At 33.7% G+C, this 19,298-nt stretch overlaps 2 protein-coding genes across 3 annotated transcripts in view; both read right to left on the bottom strand.

The window, feature by feature from the left end:
* The window catches only part of LOC148626043 (usherin-like), a 43,911-nt gene continuing 24,613 nt past the window's right edge, over nt 1–19,298 (bottom strand). Inside the window, exons 25-44 of the mRNA XM_088569651.1 lie at nt 18,869–18,968; nt 18,291–18,436; nt 17,801–17,931; nt 17,421–17,608; nt 16,641–16,791; nt 16,065–16,268; nt 15,528–15,725; nt 14,686–14,840; nt 13,861–14,059; nt 13,239–13,346; nt 9,703–12,693; nt 8,554–8,753; nt 7,175–7,270; nt 6,530–6,774; nt 5,799–6,022; nt 3,543–3,722; nt 2,764–2,844; nt 1,841–2,070; nt 745–963; nt 1–197 (exon numbers count right to left, since the gene is read on the bottom strand). Coding sequence (XP_088425777.1) covers nt 132–197; nt 745–963; nt 1,841–2,070; nt 2,764–2,844; nt 3,543–3,722; nt 5,799–6,022; nt 6,530–6,774; nt 7,175–7,270; nt 8,554–8,753; nt 9,703–12,693; nt 13,239–13,346; nt 13,861–14,059; nt 14,686–14,840; nt 15,528–15,725; nt 16,065–16,268; nt 16,641–16,791; nt 17,421–17,608; nt 17,801–17,931; nt 18,291–18,436; nt 18,869–18,968 — 6,112 coding nt within the window. The 3' untranslated portion in view covers nt 1–131. The remainder of the gene's footprint in view (nt 198–744; nt 964–1,840; nt 2,071–2,763; nt 2,845–3,542; nt 3,723–5,798; nt 6,023–6,529; nt 6,775–7,174; nt 7,271–8,553; nt 8,754–9,702; nt 12,694–13,238; nt 13,347–13,860; nt 14,060–14,685; nt 14,841–15,527; nt 15,726–16,064; nt 16,269–16,640; nt 16,792–17,420; nt 17,609–17,800; nt 17,932–18,290; nt 18,437–18,868; nt 18,969–19,298) is intronic.
* Nucleotides 7,973–19,298, bottom strand: part of LOC148626044 (cholesterol 24-hydroxylase-like) — an 80,774-nt gene continuing 69,448 nt past the window's right edge. Inside the window, exon 14 of one of the 2 annotated variants that reach the window (XR_015919976.1) lies at nt 7,973–8,357. The gene's annotated coding sequence lies outside the window, so the exon portion shown is untranslated. The remainder of the gene's footprint in view (nt 8,358–19,298) is intronic. The other variant, XR_015919975.1, reaches the window with a different exon arrangement.

Genomic DNA, 19,298 nt, shown 5'->3' on the forward strand with positions numbered 1-19,298 from the left:
TCATATTTAGAAATATTTTTATTAAAAAAATTGTTGCATCAAAATAAATAATATCAAGTAATTACATAAGTCAGTAGTAATTAAAAAATATCACAGCACTTCATCATTATGTCTAGTTAAGCAAGTATATATTACAATATTGTGTCTCCGTTATAGCCTGGTAAATCACTGTCATCTGAATCATCATCAAATAGAAACTGAAAAGAGAAATGAGATTGTTCAAGTGGCGCATTAAAAAAATACTAAAGTTTTTAAGTATCAACTTGAAGTTCAGTAAAAAAAATTCTCACTGACATTTAAATGAATTTTGTTATTGTCAATAATGACCATATGTGAGGATTTTGTTGTTTATAGGGTAGTCATTTATTTTTATATTAAAGCAGCCCTGCTAAGTTCGCTATACCTTGGTTAAATTAAAATGTGTTTCAACTTCAAATTAAAGGCAACTTAGAGCATGTGGCCACTTGGTGACCCGCAAAAAAAAATGAATTGTTTGTACCATCGTGGCCGATCAGAAGCTTTGATTGTCTCAGGTGGCAATCTTAATTAATCAAACTGAACCAAATTTGGACCATTGGTATAGAATTCTTCTATAGATCATTATCATATATTGATCTAATGTTTGGTTGTTAACCTGTCATCATTTTTTTGAAGTTGAGGTCAACATTAAAAATTATGGATAATAAACTGGAATTTGTGGTAAAAGCTCATTTTACCTTAGGTCCAGGTGAGCTGAAAACTTACCAGTCCATTCCCAGGATATTCTTGCCAGTATGCTTTGTCATCATCATCATTAAACAAATCAGATAATCTCCCCTTAGTTGACTGGTTCCCCTGATAAGATCTACTCCTACTTGATTGATCCTCATGGTAACCACTTTCATAACTTGAATTGATAATTCCATCTTTACTATAAAGACTATTGCTAGTTTTTGTGTGGAATGCAGCTGATCCTGAAGAGGCCTGGTAGAAAATAAACATGCATGTATTCATAAATCAATTCAAAACCTTGTAAGAGCACAATGATTCAATTATTTTGTTTTCTTCTCCAAAGTGAGGTATTTATTTGTTTTGAGAACATAAATTTAAATGCTGAAAACTTCATAAAGCTAGTTGAAATTTTTAATACCACCAGTACAAAGTTGATGTTTGATTTGACTACAAAAAATGGGTCAATGACAGAAATGGCCAAGTTGATGTAGGTTGAAAAATACACCAAGTCTGTAAAGAGGAAGAAGTGCCACAGACCTGAATTCACACCTCACAATATGGGATTCCATAATAAAGTACAAAATATCTTGTGGCTGTGTTTTATAGAGGCTGAGAAAAATGTTAAAAAAATATTTTCCCTGCCTGCCCAACATTCACAATTCCATAAGCCGATTTGCACGAGTGGGACCTGGCCAAAAATGAGACATTTCATAGTACCAATCTTTCATAAAAACAATGTACAGTACACATTGTTCATAGTAAAGTTTTATGATTTGTAAAGAATGATCATAATCACAGATTTTGGAAAGAATTAGATTGGTGCTTTGTTCACACATTTTTGCTTATATTGAAAGTAGCAAATGTCGTTAAACCACAAAAAATAGCATGTTATCTCCTACTTAAATTGATCTATTACAGACAAACCTGTCTAAACCAAACCCATTTTGTTCTGAAAGATTTGTTTTGATAAGGCAGGTGTTCAGTTTACACAGGTTCAAAACACCTTGAAAATGATATGAAGGGACTCAGGAAGATGACTGGATAACAAGTAACTTATTAATCCAGGTTCAGTTTATAGAGGTTTTACTATATATACATGTATAATGTATACTGGTATATCAAATCTTACTGTTTCTGAGCTATATCCATCACTATTGCTATACATCTGAAGATTTTTAGACAGTTCCAGTGGTGATCTTTCTCTTATGTATGGTCTGGTAGCTCCAGCCTTTCTACAACAGCATGCAAGTAGTGTGAACAATATCAATGCCCCAATCAGTGATACAAGTACGATGAACCATACTTCTGAGTAGAATGTCACTTCCTCTGTATGTACCAATTTCTGAGCTATTGTAGTCCCTGGAAAACAAAGTTAGAGTTTTGCCACTGCTGGAATACTTATTTTTTATCATATGTTTTGGAAATGTTACATGCAATCATTAATTAGACACTTCATGAGATGAATATGACCAGAAAAAACTTATTGGTTCTAAGGGTCATTAACTACATGTGTGTGTGTGTGTGTACATGTATTTCCACTAGTGCACTCCAATTAATGCACCACTACCATCTCTAGTAGTCAGTAAGAGAAATACAGTCAAACCTGGCTTACCAACCGCCTGTATTCAGCAATAATCTGACCTAAAAAACTAAGATTCTAATATCACTATGTAGTGTTTTGTATGCACTAATGACCTATGTATAAAGACCTACTGTCATTTGTGACTATAATTTTGCTTTCATGTGTAAGGTCAATTAAGACAGGTTAAATTGCACTGTAATAGAGAACGAGGTCCTCATAATGGTAATCAATGCGAATTTAACCTTTGACTTTAGAGGTACTGAGAGCCAGTCTGACAGGAAGTCAACTTGCAATAAAAAGAGTAAAACAAAGCAAGGATTTTTTTTAGTCTTGTATCTTTAATGATAGTCAGAAAAATAAATCATTGTTGACATAAAACTGTTCAAGGAATTATCATTTTAAAAAATATCAATATATTCAACTACGTCCTCTTACAGGCTACACCTGCCTCTTATTAAATTATAGCTTACCTGTTGTATCAGGTGTATATGTAATTAATGGTGATGATACCCTACCAAAGTCAGTCACTGTTGTTATAAAAAAATCAGTAGCTGTAAAAAAATTATTTACCGGTAAAATTAATCAAGAAAATCAAATGTATTTTCAGAATTATGTAACAAGTTTTAAAATGTAATTCCATAAATATATTGGGAGTGAATGTGCTGCAATGCGGTCATGATCTTCTTTAGCGCTTTTACTGAAAATGACATCATGTGCCAACAGTGTGTAGTTACTCTACATTTACTAGATTTAGTAGTCCCAATAATGATTTTAAAATGAATAAAATGTCAAAATTTGATTCCCGATAAACAGAACAATAGTTATTTTTTGATTTTGATAATGATAATATTATATAAATTAATTTGAGATAAATACTGTAATCTGATTGGTTAAAATAATTTTGTTACATCTCAATAGATAAAAAAATATTGACACACCCCTATTCAGTTAAATTCAGAGCTACTTTTCTCATGTTTAAAGATAAAAATATGTTTTAAAATTAATTTATAAGAATTGGCCATGATGAAAATTTTGTCTATTGAAAAATAACATAAATTTTCGTATAATAAACAAAATATGCAGATGGAAAATTTATGTTATTTTTCAATTAACAAAATTTTTATCAAGGCTAATTCTTAAGTGGAATATCTCAAGACACTTGTTGCGATGTCCACATGATATTATTGGCGTCAAATTCATAGGTAACTGTTATTCTATATCTACGTCTAACTCATCAAGCCTTTCTTACCTTTATCTAATGGTAGATCTTTATATATGTACTGTGTACTAAATCCACGGAACACTTCTCTATCCCCACCAAGCAGAATGTACTCTATGAGCCTACCATTGAGAGTAAAGCTCCGTGACCAGTTTATAACCAGGTCTGTTGATGTTCTGTTGAATCTTGGGTAGTTAACATATTGAGGAGCTATAAATAAGACAAAATATTTTCTTCATCATAATACATAAAACTCTTCAGCAATATTCATCAGTACGGTATTAATTTTAGTGTATTTATACTACACCCATCGTATTTAAGCATCAAACTGCATTTACCATAAATTTTCAAATGATTTAGGGTAAACTTTTTGTTGTGACATCATAACCATTGCATTATTTAAACTTGCTAGGATGTTGCTTACTTCGAATAATAAAAAAAAGGTTTTCCTGGCTTGTAAAGTTTTTTTTCTTTTGAAATGTTGTTCAAATTCAAAGCCAATAATTGTGCACTGACTTGACAAAAACTTTGATACAGCAAATTAGCTTGAACTGTTGAAAAAGTCACACATGTTCCCTTGGTTCTAAGCCTTATCTTTATACATGTATTGGTTTTGTCAAGTCAGTACACTCTTATTGTCTATATAGTATGTACAATATTATTCAAACAAAATTTGAAATGCAGTGGAAGCAAGTTATAACTACACTCAGGTGCCAAAAGTTTGTCAACTTTTTTTCAAGATGGCGTTATTGTAAACAACAAACGTCACAATAAAAATTAAAAATCATACCTTTATTTATGACATAAAACTTCAATATTTTGTAATAAATCCTTTAGACATTAACACTTGTCGGCAACGTTTCGGCAATGTTCCGTATAGGCTCTGCAGGTATGTTACACTGATCTTATTCCAGGCCGTCCGAAGTTCGCGTTTTAGGTCCTCCGTGTCTTTAATGTGAAAAATGTTTCTTTTTATGTGATTTTTCAAGACCAGCCAAACATTCTCAATCGGATTTAAGTCCGGGCTCTGTGGTGGCCAGAAAAACGGTTGAATTCCATTTCGCTGCTTCCAAGCTTCGGTTTCTCGGGACCTGTGCACGGGACAGTTATCATCCATAAACTGAAAGTCATTATTCGGAAAGTGTTTAATGATAACAGGCCTTAAAAGTCATTTAAAGTCTTGATATATTTCTCCGAATTCATATTTCCGTCAACGAATGCAAGCAGTCCTCGTCCGAAGTAAGTAATAGTACCCCAAACCATAAGCTTCAGACTACGAGTCGGGCCCTGATTCAGATATCCAAGACAATAACCACGCCATTTTTCGTTTTGTTTTCTCCATACCTTCACTTTACCATCCGGTTTTATAACAATAGTCATCTCATCACTGAAAATAACTCTCTTCCAGTTACGGTTAGCTGTCCAATGTAGTTTTCCACGACAGAATTGTAGGCGTTTCTTCCTGTTAACCTCGCGTACTCCAAGTTTTTTCGCTACTGTCCTCTTATTATACCCAAGCCTCTTCAATTCACGTTGAACTGTTCTACGAGACAGTTTCACAGGTGTATCACTATTAAGTTCCGCTGTTATGTCGTTCAAAGTTTTCCGGCGGCCTTTCTTTACAATTCTTGTCAATGCGTTTTCTCCGCGAACTGTCAAAAGTTTGGGATGTCCTTTCCTTGGTGCGTTTTCGTTGTTTCCACGTTCTCTATACCTCTTCAAAACTTTGGAAACTGTAGACTTATGTATCTCCAAGATTTCTGCCACTTTAGACGACTTAAGTTCACTCCTAACCATAGATAGAATGGTTTCTTTGGTTTGAACATCAAGATCTTTACCTCTCTTCCCCATGTTTACAAACACGCGAATAATGACGTAACAAAGAAAATGACGTCATTTTTGACCCAGTCACCGTAAACGTTACTTATTTTACTATTTTTAAACCAACAATTACAAAGTTGACATGCATTGACATTGTCACTATCGGTATCGGAAAAATTAAAAGGGGGCGTGGCCGGACTAGCGTACATGTGAAAGTTGACAAACTTTTGGCACCTGAGTGTATGTGCTAAGATAATTTTTTTTAAGTTCCCACATCTTTTCTTTTCAACTAAATAATATTGTAAATAGAATGTAACAGCACTAAGTTTTCTGTTCAATCAAACTTGAAATGTTTGAAGAAGAAAAAACACATAAATGTGATAATTCAATGCACTGGACTATTAGCTTAAAATTATGTCATGAACCAAAGAAATATCTTGATATGAAAATATTATAAACTCTAACCTGATGATTTAGTTTCAGCTCTGACCCAGGCTATGCCCTCTGCCATTCCAGCTGAATTCTCAACATCAACTTTGAATTCATATGCTGTGTATGGAGAAAGACTACTTGCTACTTTCCCTATTCCAATCCCATCAAATATCATACTGGTATTACCAACACTACATGGCTGCTGGTAGAGAGGTTGTGGCAAAGGTGGGCAAGTAGTTCTCTGATACACAATAAATCTGAAATAACCAAGTCAATAACTGAACTTATTCTTCGCAAAAAAAAAACTAGAAATACAGACATAGTAATAAATGGATGGAATTGTGCTGAGATGGGCTAACAGATTTAGTGGCAGAAAATATCAGAGAAACTGAACCTCTTTTAGACTGAGAAATTTGATCAGTTAAGGTGTTCAGTTTACACAGGTTCAACATGAAGTTGCATGAATTGTCAAGCTATGCATACCCATACTCGAACAGAAACTTATAACATATGCCCCTTATATATGAAGCCACACACCAAATTTGAAATCAAACCATCCATTGGGAGCCAAGATAATTGCGATGAAAATTTGGACAGACGGAATGATGGACAGACAAAGTGATTCTAACATACCACCCACTCATTGAGGGAAGGGGTTATAAGTATTGAAAGTAATAAGAAGTGACTTCAGAATATGTCTGGTTTACACAGGCTACCTGTTTACCCAGGGTTCAGTTTAGACAAGTTTCAATGTAACTACTGACCTTCTGATATTTCCATTAGGATTAGTGGGATAAGTCCAGGATAGATGGACAGTGTTATCTGTTGTACTGTCAACTGTGATAGGTGCCATGCCTGTAGGTAGTGTACTCTTTGTCTGTACAATCAAAGCTTCACTCACAGTACATCCTCCACCAGTACAAGCTTCAGCCTTCAAACTGTATATAGTGTTAGGTTTCAGTCCTACAGTCTGTCCTATGGTATGTTGAAGGCCTATACTGCTGCTTACCTATTTTTATAAATAAACAAAATTGTACTTTTGCTATGTATGATAATAAACATATTAAATTCATCACTGATTCTTTTTTCAGCTTGAAAAAAAAAAAAACCAAAACAATGTATTACTTCCCTTGGTAAGACTTTCATTATAGCCAATCCATACCAAAAAAAAGTAATCAAAAAGATTGCTTGGCAGTTTATAATAGTGATTCCTTCAAAGAAACAACCAATGAATTTAATGAAACCATATACCATATACCATTTTTTAATATCTATAATAATTATTTATGCATTTAAAATGCTAACTTTGAAATCAATATTTGATTTCTGTAATCTCTCAAATCTATATTTTTGCAAATGTCTTTCACACCATTATAAAAAGAAATACAAACATGTAATTGCAATCATACCATTGTATTGTTGACATAAACACTGTATTTCCTAATGATTCCATTGGTCACTACTGGTTCTGTCAATTCAATTGTTACTGTAGTCGGTGTTATATACTATAAACAAAAGTAGATTCAAGTACATGTATTGAAACCCAAAACTTGTTGCTTCATTTTAACTTTTTTAAGCTAATTGATATTTTTACTTTTATTTTAGCGGTCAACCATTAGATTTTGAGACGGGTTGCGCTAGAAGAATTCCAAAATTAATATTTTGACTCAGAATTTTTTTTTAAAATAAATACTTTGATCTTGAAAATTGCAGGAAAACAAATAATCACTAAGATCAGAACATTATGCTTTTCAATATATAAAATTACTAATTTGATTGGATGAAAGTGGAAAATAAATATCTTAAGCATTAACATGAAAATATATATTTTGACCTGAAAAAAATTTTCCAAGTCCTTCCCCCCTCCAATATCAAATGGTCTTAACACTATTTACAGGCAATAATGCCCTGCTAATTTGTAAAATTCATTATCAAACAATAACAATTAAGAGGGAGTCCATGTGAAAAACCAAGCAGTAAATGGCACATCACAAATTTTGTTTTCAAAAAAATTTCATCCATTTTATATCACAAATGTATCCATTCCCAAAACTGAATGTTGGTTTTTGATTAACTGCAATGATAAATTACATTGAAATTCATTGCAGAAAGGGAGATAACTCTTTAATTTGAGGTCTCACTAACCACTTCCGGGTAAATGGCCACCCCCCCTATGTAGTACCAAAAACACACTGAACCTAGACATACGCATTGTAAGTGCATTATTTGTGTGTATTATGATTAAAAGTAGTCAAAATGAAGCTGAGAATGTGTACTTTAAAATCATTTATGTAATTAACTACAAAAGTGTATGAATATTGTTTACATGTGTGAGTAATTTGCCTCCATGCTGTCAGTTAGCAGAACAGGTAAAAATGTGGATTTTCAGTATTATTTATTCAAGTAAATTTCGTGAAGAATTTCTACAATCATAGTACCATTAGCATAATGATTTTGGAAGCCTTATTTTCCAAACTTCGCAACGGTATGCAACTTTAAGATGTCTTTTGTCCTGGGAATTCACAGTGAGACTTTGAAAATTACTTTTTTAACATGTAAAGTAATGGAAACGTTAGAAGTGGTTAGTGAGACCTGAGCAAAATTTGGTTGCTTTGTTAGGGAACTTTAAAATCATTTTCTGAGCCATCCATTGTGGATTTAAAACAAACTATACATATCCATTACATTTGAACAAAAACATTGAGTGGGATAAAATTTACCCTGTGCCACCCATATCACAGAATCTGCCTGATTTTTACATGGACAACCTCTTAACCGTGTAACATACCTCAACTGTCGGAGGAAGTAAAAACTCAGGAGGTGCCTCTTTGGTTAGTACAGCCTGCCAGACACTCTCTACCTTCCCAGCTCTGTTTCCTGATATTACCATATACTGGTACTCTGAATAAGGTTTCAGTCTACTGTCAGTGTCTATATACCCAAGTTTGGTACCATTGTAAGTTAGAGTCAGTCCACTGTAAGATGTTCCTGAAAAGTAAAATTATCATAAATGATTCTTTTCCCAAATACTGTATAACAGGTTATTTTCGCAGGTGTTAAATTTCGTTAATAGGGGTAATTTTTGCATCTTCAGATGTAATGGAATGGAAATTATATGTATAATATCTGGCCTTAAATTTGGCAAGCTTTCTATTTCACAATTCCCAAACCATGCAAATATGTAGCAAAAATTAGAGTTACAATGTAATTTTATTTACATTTGTCAAAACAAACTGGTAATTGAAAACAAATCTCACAAAATAAAAAACAAAATTCCAATGTACCCTGTTACATTCTATGAAAATTTATTAAGATATGAAGGCATGAGAGCTCTTGCATTGTCATATGAAAAAAAATTAGCAAGATTTTTTTTTAAAGGTAGATCATACCTGTTACACTGAGCATTCCTTTCTGTCATCTTACTGAGTCATACAGACATATATTTTCAATTAACAGTGTAAACAGCATGTTTAAATTATTTTAAAAGAATTTTTGAAATAAAAAAATGTATGGTAAAATTACAAATATTAATTGTATAAAACCTCTTTTATTTTCTTTTAATATTACAAGAAAAAAAGTTCAATCCCCCAATTTTCTGGGTTTTTTTTAAATGAAAGAATGTCAGTTAAGTGTTCTCTATATAAAGATTTATCTACCAGTTCTTTCATAGTTTGCAAAACAGCTAATTCCCAACAAACATGTAGTCCAAATTCCAAAATTCCAAATAAAATTTGCCATTATTGAGATATTGGTTGTGGCAACCTAGAGATCTCATGAAACTTTATAAAGCAATGTAGGTGCAAAAGTGCTTACAATGTTCAGCTAGACGGACAGAAGCATCACATTTCTTTGTCTCAGCATTGAGGCAGGGGCAATAATAAAGTAACTATAACCCTAACATTACTATCCCCTATTAAAACTTTGATTTGTTACTTACCTATGTCTTCATTAGTCACCATCCTTCTGTAAAGTTCAAAATACAGTATATCTCCATTGGGCAGAAGAGGACCAGTCCAAGCCAGCTGGACTCCTAAATGTGCTCCTTCATCATTAGCCAATGCTAGAACAGATGGAGGGCCTTGCTCCTCTGGCTTTGATTCTAAAGTCTTCACGCTAGCAACTGTACTCAACTCACATCCCCTGTCAGTACAAGCTTGGACCCTAAAAGTGTAATCTGTCCAAAAATGTAATCCTGTTATAACATGAGTAAATGTAGTATGCCCTCCTGAGTATACTATTTGGCTGGACTGAAATAATGTATAGTTAACTATAGGCCCATTCGGAAAGGCTGGTGGTTGCCATGAAGCTTGTACAGATGTCGAGGTCAAGGCTATCACATTTGGTGGGTCAAGGCCACTAGGTGAAGCTGAATATGTTTTGGCAGTTACTGGTAAACTCTCAACACTTCCTTTATTATTTCTAGCTAAAACCACATACTCATATGTTGTTCCTGGATTAAGGTCATAGTCAATATAATTAGTCTTCAAGGTACCAGACAGAGTCAGTATATCAGTGTAAATCAGTTTCCCATTCCTTCTGACATCATATGAGTTGACAATACCATTAGGATAAACAGGTGGCTTCCATATTATTTCAACTGACCTTGAACTTAAAACATTAAGTATGGGCAATGGCATCTCCATGGGAACATCATCATCTGGGCGACCTTTCACTTTTCCACTCATTGTACAACCTCCACTTGTGCAAGCTTCTATGTTAAAATCATATTCCTTGTAAGGGATGAGACCAATTTTCACATATGACAGCATAGCACCATTGTAAATTTCAGTGTCATCCATATATAAATGATACTCTACAATAATTCCATTTGAAACTGCAGGAATAGTCCAAGATATATTTAGTGCAGTTGAACTTAAAATAGTAACAATTGGAGGGTTGACTTGCACTGGAGCTGACTCCTGGGTTTGTATCAATGCAGGATTACTAACAGTACAACCTCCCTGTGTACACACAGTTATTTTGTAGCTATACCATGTGAATGCTACAAGGTTATAGTCTGTATACTCCATTGGGTCAGTTGAGGTAAAGCTCAATGGGACAGTACCATTCCTCTGTAGGTTGTAACTTTGGATTATTCCATTTGGTTTTTCAGGTGTAGTCCACTGTACATATAGACTGTGAATATCATTAGGTAGGTGAGTTACTGTAGGGGGTAGTATACCCTCTGGAGCAGCTTGAGTTGTAAACACACTCTGCCAAGTACTTTGTGTTGATCCTTTGGAGTTACTGGCTTTTATTGCATACAGGTACTCTGTAAATGGTTGAAGTCCAGAGTCTTGATACTCATAATTCTCTAAATTGGTATCCATAGTCTTATATATCACAATGGGATCAGAGAAGCTTCTTTTCAAGCCAATTTTATGTTGTCTCAATACTTCATACGTCGTTATTTGACCATTTGGACTGATGGGTTTTGACCATGTAATTACTGCTGATGTAGAATTGGAATACCCTGCCACCGGACTTGGTTGGTTGGAAGGTAGAATTTCAGCTGTCATAACACTTTGAAATTTCCCTATAGAACACCCTTTAGTAGTGCAGGCTTCTAGTCTAACGAAATACTCTGTGAATGGTTGTAAACGTCGGAACTCAAACTCTCTGTTCAGTCCCTGGTATAATGGCACTGTTGAGCCCTTCTCATGAATTTTATATTCTGTTATTATTCCATTCGGTAAGGTTGGTGGATTCCATTTGAAAATCAGAGATGTTCCAGTATTGATTTTCTCCACAGAAAAGTATGGAAGCCCTGAAGGTGATGATTGTTGGGTTTGAACAATAAATGGAGTTGCAGATACATTTCCCTTTTTGTTGTATACTATCAACTGTACCTCATAGCTTGAAAATGGATCAAGGCCGCTAACACTGGTACTAAGAACATGAGGCTGAACAGCAACATGCTGTTTTACAGATACATATGAAGGGTCTGGTAAAATTTTCCTATATGTAATTTTGTACTTAGTAATAACCCCATTAGGTAACTGAGGTGGTTGCCAAGTGACCTGGAAACCGAATGGACCACTAGTGTTGACAAAGGGTGGTAATAGCTTTTCTGGCTTAGCTTCAAATGTCCTAGCAACAGACCATGGACTTGACACATCGCCCTGGGAATTGCTTGCTACCACTTTATATTCATATTGTGTGTAAGGCTTCAAGTCATTTCCTACATGCTGAGTAGTGAAAACAGTGTTAAGCACTCTGTTTATAAGTAGAGCAGTCGTTGTCCCTAGTTCTCTATAAAATACATCATAATAAGTGATGAGACCATTAGGATTTATAGGAGGTTTCCAACTGACACTGATCGCACGGGGACCTTCTGGCACAACAGTGGGCGCTTCCATTCCATCAGGTAAATATTCATCCATTCTGATCACAGCAGCAGCTCCTAGACCACACCTGTTGGAGAATCCCTTCACACAACCTTTAACCCTTACTTCATATTCCATATAAGGTTTTAACCCATCTATAGTAGTTGACAGAACATGTCCAACACCTTGATCAATCTCTGATACTCTCCCTGCATTTAATACTACTCCATACTGGTCAATAGTCCCTCCTGTAAAGTCAACCATATCCCATTCTACAAATATAGCAAATGGACTGAGCACTGTAAGGTTCTTAGGTTCTGGAATATAAGGTAGGGAGAGTTGAGGCATGGTTAGACTGAGTGGTGTACTACTAGTGTTTCCAGCATTAGTCCCTGTGATCAGAAAATACTTGTAGGTTTCACCCTGTTTCAGATTGTTCTCCACCATTTCTAGCTTCATGCCAAGGTAGAAGTAGTTGAGTCCTTGAGACCAGAGCCTCATGACAGAGTAGAACAGTATTTCACCATTAGGATGGGTGGGAGGTTTCCAGAACAGCAATACAGAACTGGCTGTTAGAATTAATGCTCTTGGTGGGTCTACACCTGAAATATATACATGTACAAGTAACTCATTAACTCAATAAAAATTGATATATGTAGATCCAGAAATAAAAAATTTATTTGGCAAAACAATTGAATGATATGCAATGAATTAACTGTAAGATGAATAATGAAGTTAATTACCACCATTATATTTATGGTGTTTTTGTTAATTGATGGAGATTTCAACTGTGTTTTTTTCTAGTTTTGTTAGGGTTTGCCCAACCAATGAAAACCACAAAAAATTGTACCATAGTACACATTTACAATTTACTTAAGATAGTTGTATCTTCTTCTGAATATAATAATGTCAATGATTACAGGTACATGTACATAATCAAACCTGTTTTGTCATATGATTGCTCACAAGAATATGGCTAGTGTAATAAAATGAATTTGAAATGACTGCAGGGCGCTACTTGTCAGAATTGAAATATACACAAACCTTTATTGTGAAAATTGAAAAGTAATTGTTTACAGTTGATGGTGATTTCATGAAGAGAGTAATTAGTACAGATTTGACAGAACTATCACATTAAGATACAAACCAACAGGTAAATCAGCCAAGGTTCTGACTGTTGTCTCTGAGCTGTTTGTACATCCACCATGGGTACATACTTGTACAACAAATGTATACGCTGTATAGGGTGTCAAATCTAAAATTATGGTAAGTAAAAAAAGTTTAGATAATATGAAAGATGGCATGTACATCATATCAAACTAAATATAAAGAAACGACAAAAATAAATTCTCATTTCATAAAGTGAAAAATGGCAATGTCCCACAGGAAGTTGATATCTGACAGCAACCAATATTGCCTATAACGTATGAACCATCTATATAAAGACACACACCTAACTTGTGAGCAGAGATAACTGAGGTGAAAAAATAATGGACAGATGGAATGACATATGGATGAACTAGGTTATTCAAATATACCATCCATTGGTTGAGTGGGGAGTTTAAAAAACTTACAATTTGAATGTACTTTAATAATTAATAATTTTGATCAAATTTAGGGAGATCATGAAACAACTACAGAAATCAAGTCTGAAATAGTTAGTTAAGTTTCTCCATAAAAAGCTAGATTGTTTACATATATTTAAAAATACATTTTAAAAGAAATGTAAAATATAATATTTTTTGTCATATTGTGAATGTAACACTTACTATTCAAAGTTTTCTGTAATATATACATAGGGTAATGATCTTGGTAATCTCCAGCTGAGATGAATAAGATATAGCCCTGTATAATACCATTTGGTTTGGTAGGTGGAGACCATTTGACCCTGGCCATTGTGGAAGTGAAATCTTGTACAACAGGGGCAGCAACTCCTTCTGGTTTACTCTCTGCTGTTGCTGTGACAACCTAGAAAATCACCAAAATAGATAGATGAAAATGTCATATCATAATAAAAAACATAAATACATTAATGTACCACTGTAATTTCTTAGTTATATATATCTCAGGAACATCTTAAATTCTGCAATAGCTGACAAGATCTCATAATTATTGATTTCATGTGTTGGCGTTATCAACCGAATCTTCTGTTCAGATTAGAAAGGACAAAGTCGTAAACATATGGGGAGGCTTTAAAAATTACAAAAACATTGGGCATTAATGGAACATCAAGTGATACCCAGCCACATAATGGCAAAAAAAGGGGATGTCAAGTTATTAAAAATGGTCTAACTGGAGGTGAACATTGAACTTCACCTAGATATTTTTTGGTACTAAACAACAGTACAAAGTTTCAGAAAAAATTCATAGATTCGTTCTCAAGTTATCATCTGGAAACCATCAGGGGATGGACAGACAGACATGCAACTTTTCAGATGGTATCACATAATACCCCACCACTTCTAGTGGCAGGGTATTAAAAGGCATGCCCCCTTGCCACTTTCATCAACTAATGATTTTTTTATGAGTATGGAGTTACGGCTAATGGAAAGCAAAAAGATCCATCAGGGTTACAAAAGGGAAGTTTTACATACCTTGGTGCTATCAGTACACCCTGCAGCTGTACAAGCAGTAAGCATGTAGGTATAAGACTGGTATGGTAAAATAGCACCATCATCTGTATACTGCTGGGCCATACCTCTGTATAATTCTACATCATCTCTCCACAGGATAAATCTTATGATATCACCTGTTTAAATTGTTGTAATAATTTTTGCTAGTTTGGCAGGGGACATATTAGTGAAAAATTGTTCCCACATTTATCATAAACACTATTTCATAAAACCATGAAATTTAAGACAGTGAATATGTTCACTTAATTTAATCTGCCAAAAAAATTATCAAATGCTAAGTTTATCCATTTACAGAACTAATGGTAAATACAATAACAAAAATTAAATTGTCACAAATATTTTCTTTGAAGAACAATACAGTATTATTTGATGAATGATTGTGAATTTAAAAAACTGTGTGAAAGCAGATTTATAGCAGAAACCGTGAAAAAAAGATGACACAAAAAATTTCCTGGTTTACAGTAATAAATACAATGCACCAGAAATTTAGAATAATTAGATCTTTACTTAGTGTATGAAATGGGTATAATTGCATTACAGAATACATTAACTATTGCATTCAATGTAATCAAAGAATGTCATACTAACTTTAATCTGGTTGTAAATCAAGACTTCATATGACGTTGCTGAAATGCAGCAAGGATACCCTTTTTCACAACCAAAACGCTTCTTCAAATAAACATTTCCATTAGGCATAGTTTCATACCAGTATAGTGAGTAATATGATGTATTAATAAAAAATTATATCCATTATTTTTTCTTGCTAATTGTTAACTGAATTTTCTGATTTAACATGCAATTACCATTTGGCTTCAGGGGTAGACTCCATGACAATTCTATGACATACAGTTGTGTTGATGCTGTGTTGATTATGGGTGGTTGCACCTGCTCTGGTGGTGCCTCCTGGGTACGGATAAATGTTTTTGGGCTGGTTGTCTCCCCTGCGCTATTGACAACACTCACTGCATACTGATACATGGAAAATGGTTGCAGACCTGAGTCTTTTAAAAAAATAATGAAAGAAATATAATTTCTAGGATTATATATTAAATAACGTAATGATAACTTTACATAAATCTTAATTATACGAAAAAAGCATATTAAATCAGATGCATTTTAAACTTAAGCTCAGAGAAAACATAAATATTGTACTACATACAATATAAAAGTCATAAAAATAAACGAGTTATATACATATACATATTACTTTTTTCAGCTGTTAGAACTCTGTCTGGCAGAAGACAGCATACTTCTTTCAAAAAAATAGAAAATATTTTTTTTTTAAATCAGCAAGTAATCATGTTTTATGCATTTTAAAACACAATTAATGAAGAACCAACCTTTAAAGGTGAATTCCATTCCAGTATACAAGACATCTTCATTTACCACACAATTATCTGTTGGGTCAGGAAGGGGAGGTAATACATTGTCACCATAGTAACCAGCAACAGAGCCACATCTTTTAGATTTCTTATCATAATCACATCTGTCACAGAATGCACTGTCTGAATTGGAGAGAGGACAAACTGTTGCTTCTCCACAACCTACAAAAAACATAACATTTTGTTATAACAGTGGCTTACAAATATCAAAAGAATAAAGAGATCTTATAAAATACTTGTAACCCATCTTAAGGTGCAAAGTAAATCATTTTATTCACATTGATATATTAGGAGGTTGAGATAAAAGACTATTAATTATCACAAAATATCAAGAAAATACCCACTACAGCTCTAATTCAGAGGCACGAAGTTGCAAAATTTTCATCCATTTAGAGCCAAGATAATTATCTTGAGCAGGATGGAATGACAGATAAGATGAATCTAATACTGTAAAATGGGAATTTTTTTTCCTTGTCTTTAATTCATTACCTATTGTATGGGATGGGAATCTTCTATTTTATAAATTTAACTCACCAACAATATCATCAGATATATCTGCACAGACATGGGTCAGTGGATTAAAACCTTTATTGTTACAGCAACTCAAGGTTTTTGATATCTTCTCCATTCCACAACACCTCTCATTAGATTTATCTTTACTTGTTTTATTTGCATACATATGAACCTGGAAAAGATACAGTAAATGAATATTCATGAAACAATACAAGACTTTTAAATCAAGATTAATCTATATAATTTATTATTACTGTTATAAAAAGCTCACAAAAAGAATACCATCATACCTCTCCTGGGTTCGACAATGAAATGATCTTTAAGTTAAGTTGCCTCCCTTTACATTCTTCATACAACAATTTTATTCCCTTATATACATCTACCTATTAGGAGGAGTTGCAATTACAAGGTTTCATTTTTTTTTTATCTCGCTTTGGAGTCATAAGATAATAATTACATTCCTTCAAGACCAAACTTCCTATGAAATTTTTATCACATTCCCATGAGCAGTTTAGGAGGAGTTTTGACATTTAAATCCTTCGTACACATCTACATATGATGCAAAACCTTCCTACTTAGTTTCACCATGATCCCTTGTGAATTTGTGCTTACAAGGTTTTAACATGCGAAACCCTTCATTTTGATTATTCAGGTTAAAATATATTTAAACATACATAAAGAGGATCTTCTAAAAGTGTTGATTTAAACAGGTGTTTTTTTTTCAAGGTTTGGTTTAGACAGATTTCACTGTAGTAGTATAAATGAAAGTAGATTCACATGTAAATATTTTCAATTTCTCACCCTTTGATGGCCAGTATCACTAGTACAACAGAGTGTAGCATCAGTGTTGACATACTGTCTATCACAACAACTATGATATGGCAGGAGGGTGTAGGCTGAGCCATCTATATCATCACCACAACATATCTTACTGTCCTCTATCAGATCACCTCCACAACACTGCTGCTCAAATCCATCATACAATTTCCCTGTAGAAAATGTAATGAAGATTAATACAAAATGAAATCTGTTTTAAAAGTTTCCTGTAGAAGTCATAATTCCAATTAATACTTCTATAAAACACTTCATTTTGAAATATTTTATTGTTTTTTCATAGGTCAAAGAGAAATGAGTCCTGTTACGGCACAGAACCACAACATCAATCATCATGGCCTACTTACCCTTACAACACACTTGAGATCCATTTGATGAGTATGGTACAGAACCACAACATCTGTCACCATGGCCTACTAATACTCTGTCTTCATATAGGTCTGGACAGCATATTTCACCTGGTAATACCTTAATGTATCTGAAATAACACAAATAATAACTGAAACAGGACAATGCAAAATTATTTTTTTAATTTTCATGAATCAAAAAAAAATTATAAGAAGCTTGAATAGACAATAAATGTACAAAGAAAAAAGACATATTACACAGGCATATATTGTTCGCATGAAATTCCTGAGAATTGAGCTTTGTGTGAAAATTGAGCTTCATGTGAAATTTATGCGAACTTCACATGAAATTAATGTCAGTTTTATGTGAAATTCACTTGACATAAACATATCACAATTTTTTTTGCTGAATTGAAGTGAAATTTATTTATCATGAGATTCCTAACTCTACAATAAAGAGGTTAGTGCATTATTTCCAACCATAACTTACCTCCCCTTGCAGCACTGATAGTTTTCTTCCTTTTCGTAGAACATGCCAGCACAACACACAGAATCAGACGAGGGTTTAGGTAAGTACTTGTTACCACAGCAACCATGATTCTTATAGTTGTCATGGAGAACACCATCACAGCAAACCTAAACATTTACAGATAAATTGTCATGTCAGGGAAAAGGGAGGTTATAAAGGCAGAGACAACATGAAGTTGCATGTGTTGACATGTAAAACATACCCCCAATTGTACAGCAATCCCATCAAAACAGGAAGTTGATATCCAACAGCAATTAAAATTATGTACCATTAATATTATGCTAAGTAACACATTTGAAATTAATCCATCTATTGGGGTCAAGATAGTTGCAATAAGAGGGGTATAACTTGTATGAAAATATGTCTTGCTTTTTGTAATCAATTTTATTATTCTTTCAGAATCCCTATCACTTAGCAAGATGAAGTAAAAAATAGTAGAAATTTGTGGATGCAAAGCACTTAAAAGAATTAAAGATAATTTGGTATCTGAATTATAATTTTTCAAATGAGAGAAAGCTAGCCATAAAAAAAACACAAACCTTAGCTCCTGAATAACAACTAGTTCCACAAATATTCTCAAATATACTGCACTGGACATAGGTACACTTTGTTATTTCAGGACTCATTGTTACTGGTGGTCTACAAAAAAAATATAGCATTGATAGTAATGGAGCATCAGCAACATGCTATATAGGTAGATGCTCTGAAACATGAATGTCTAATCATTGTTCTGTCAGAAGGGAGAAATTCCAGAAATGATATACGAAGTTAGGAAGTGCTTGTTTTAATGCAGACAAACAGGAAGTCTAGCATATTCCCATTGGTAGAAACATCACCCGTTACCTATCGAACATCCCCGGCTATCCCAACAACGGTCAGAATCAACATAAAGGATTACACCTATCATAAATATGAATAGCTCTGTCCCTCATAGGCAAATAATATTAGTCTAAAACTTTGAAAATAAAC

This window comes from Perna viridis, chromosome 2 (assembly GCF_037379345.1).
Source record: "Perna viridis isolate PV_CMFRI_1.1 ecotype Kerala chromosome 2, ASM3737934v1, whole genome shotgun sequence".
NCBI classification, from domain to species: domain Eukaryota; kingdom Metazoa; phylum Mollusca; class Bivalvia; order Mytilida; family Mytilidae; genus Perna; species Perna viridis.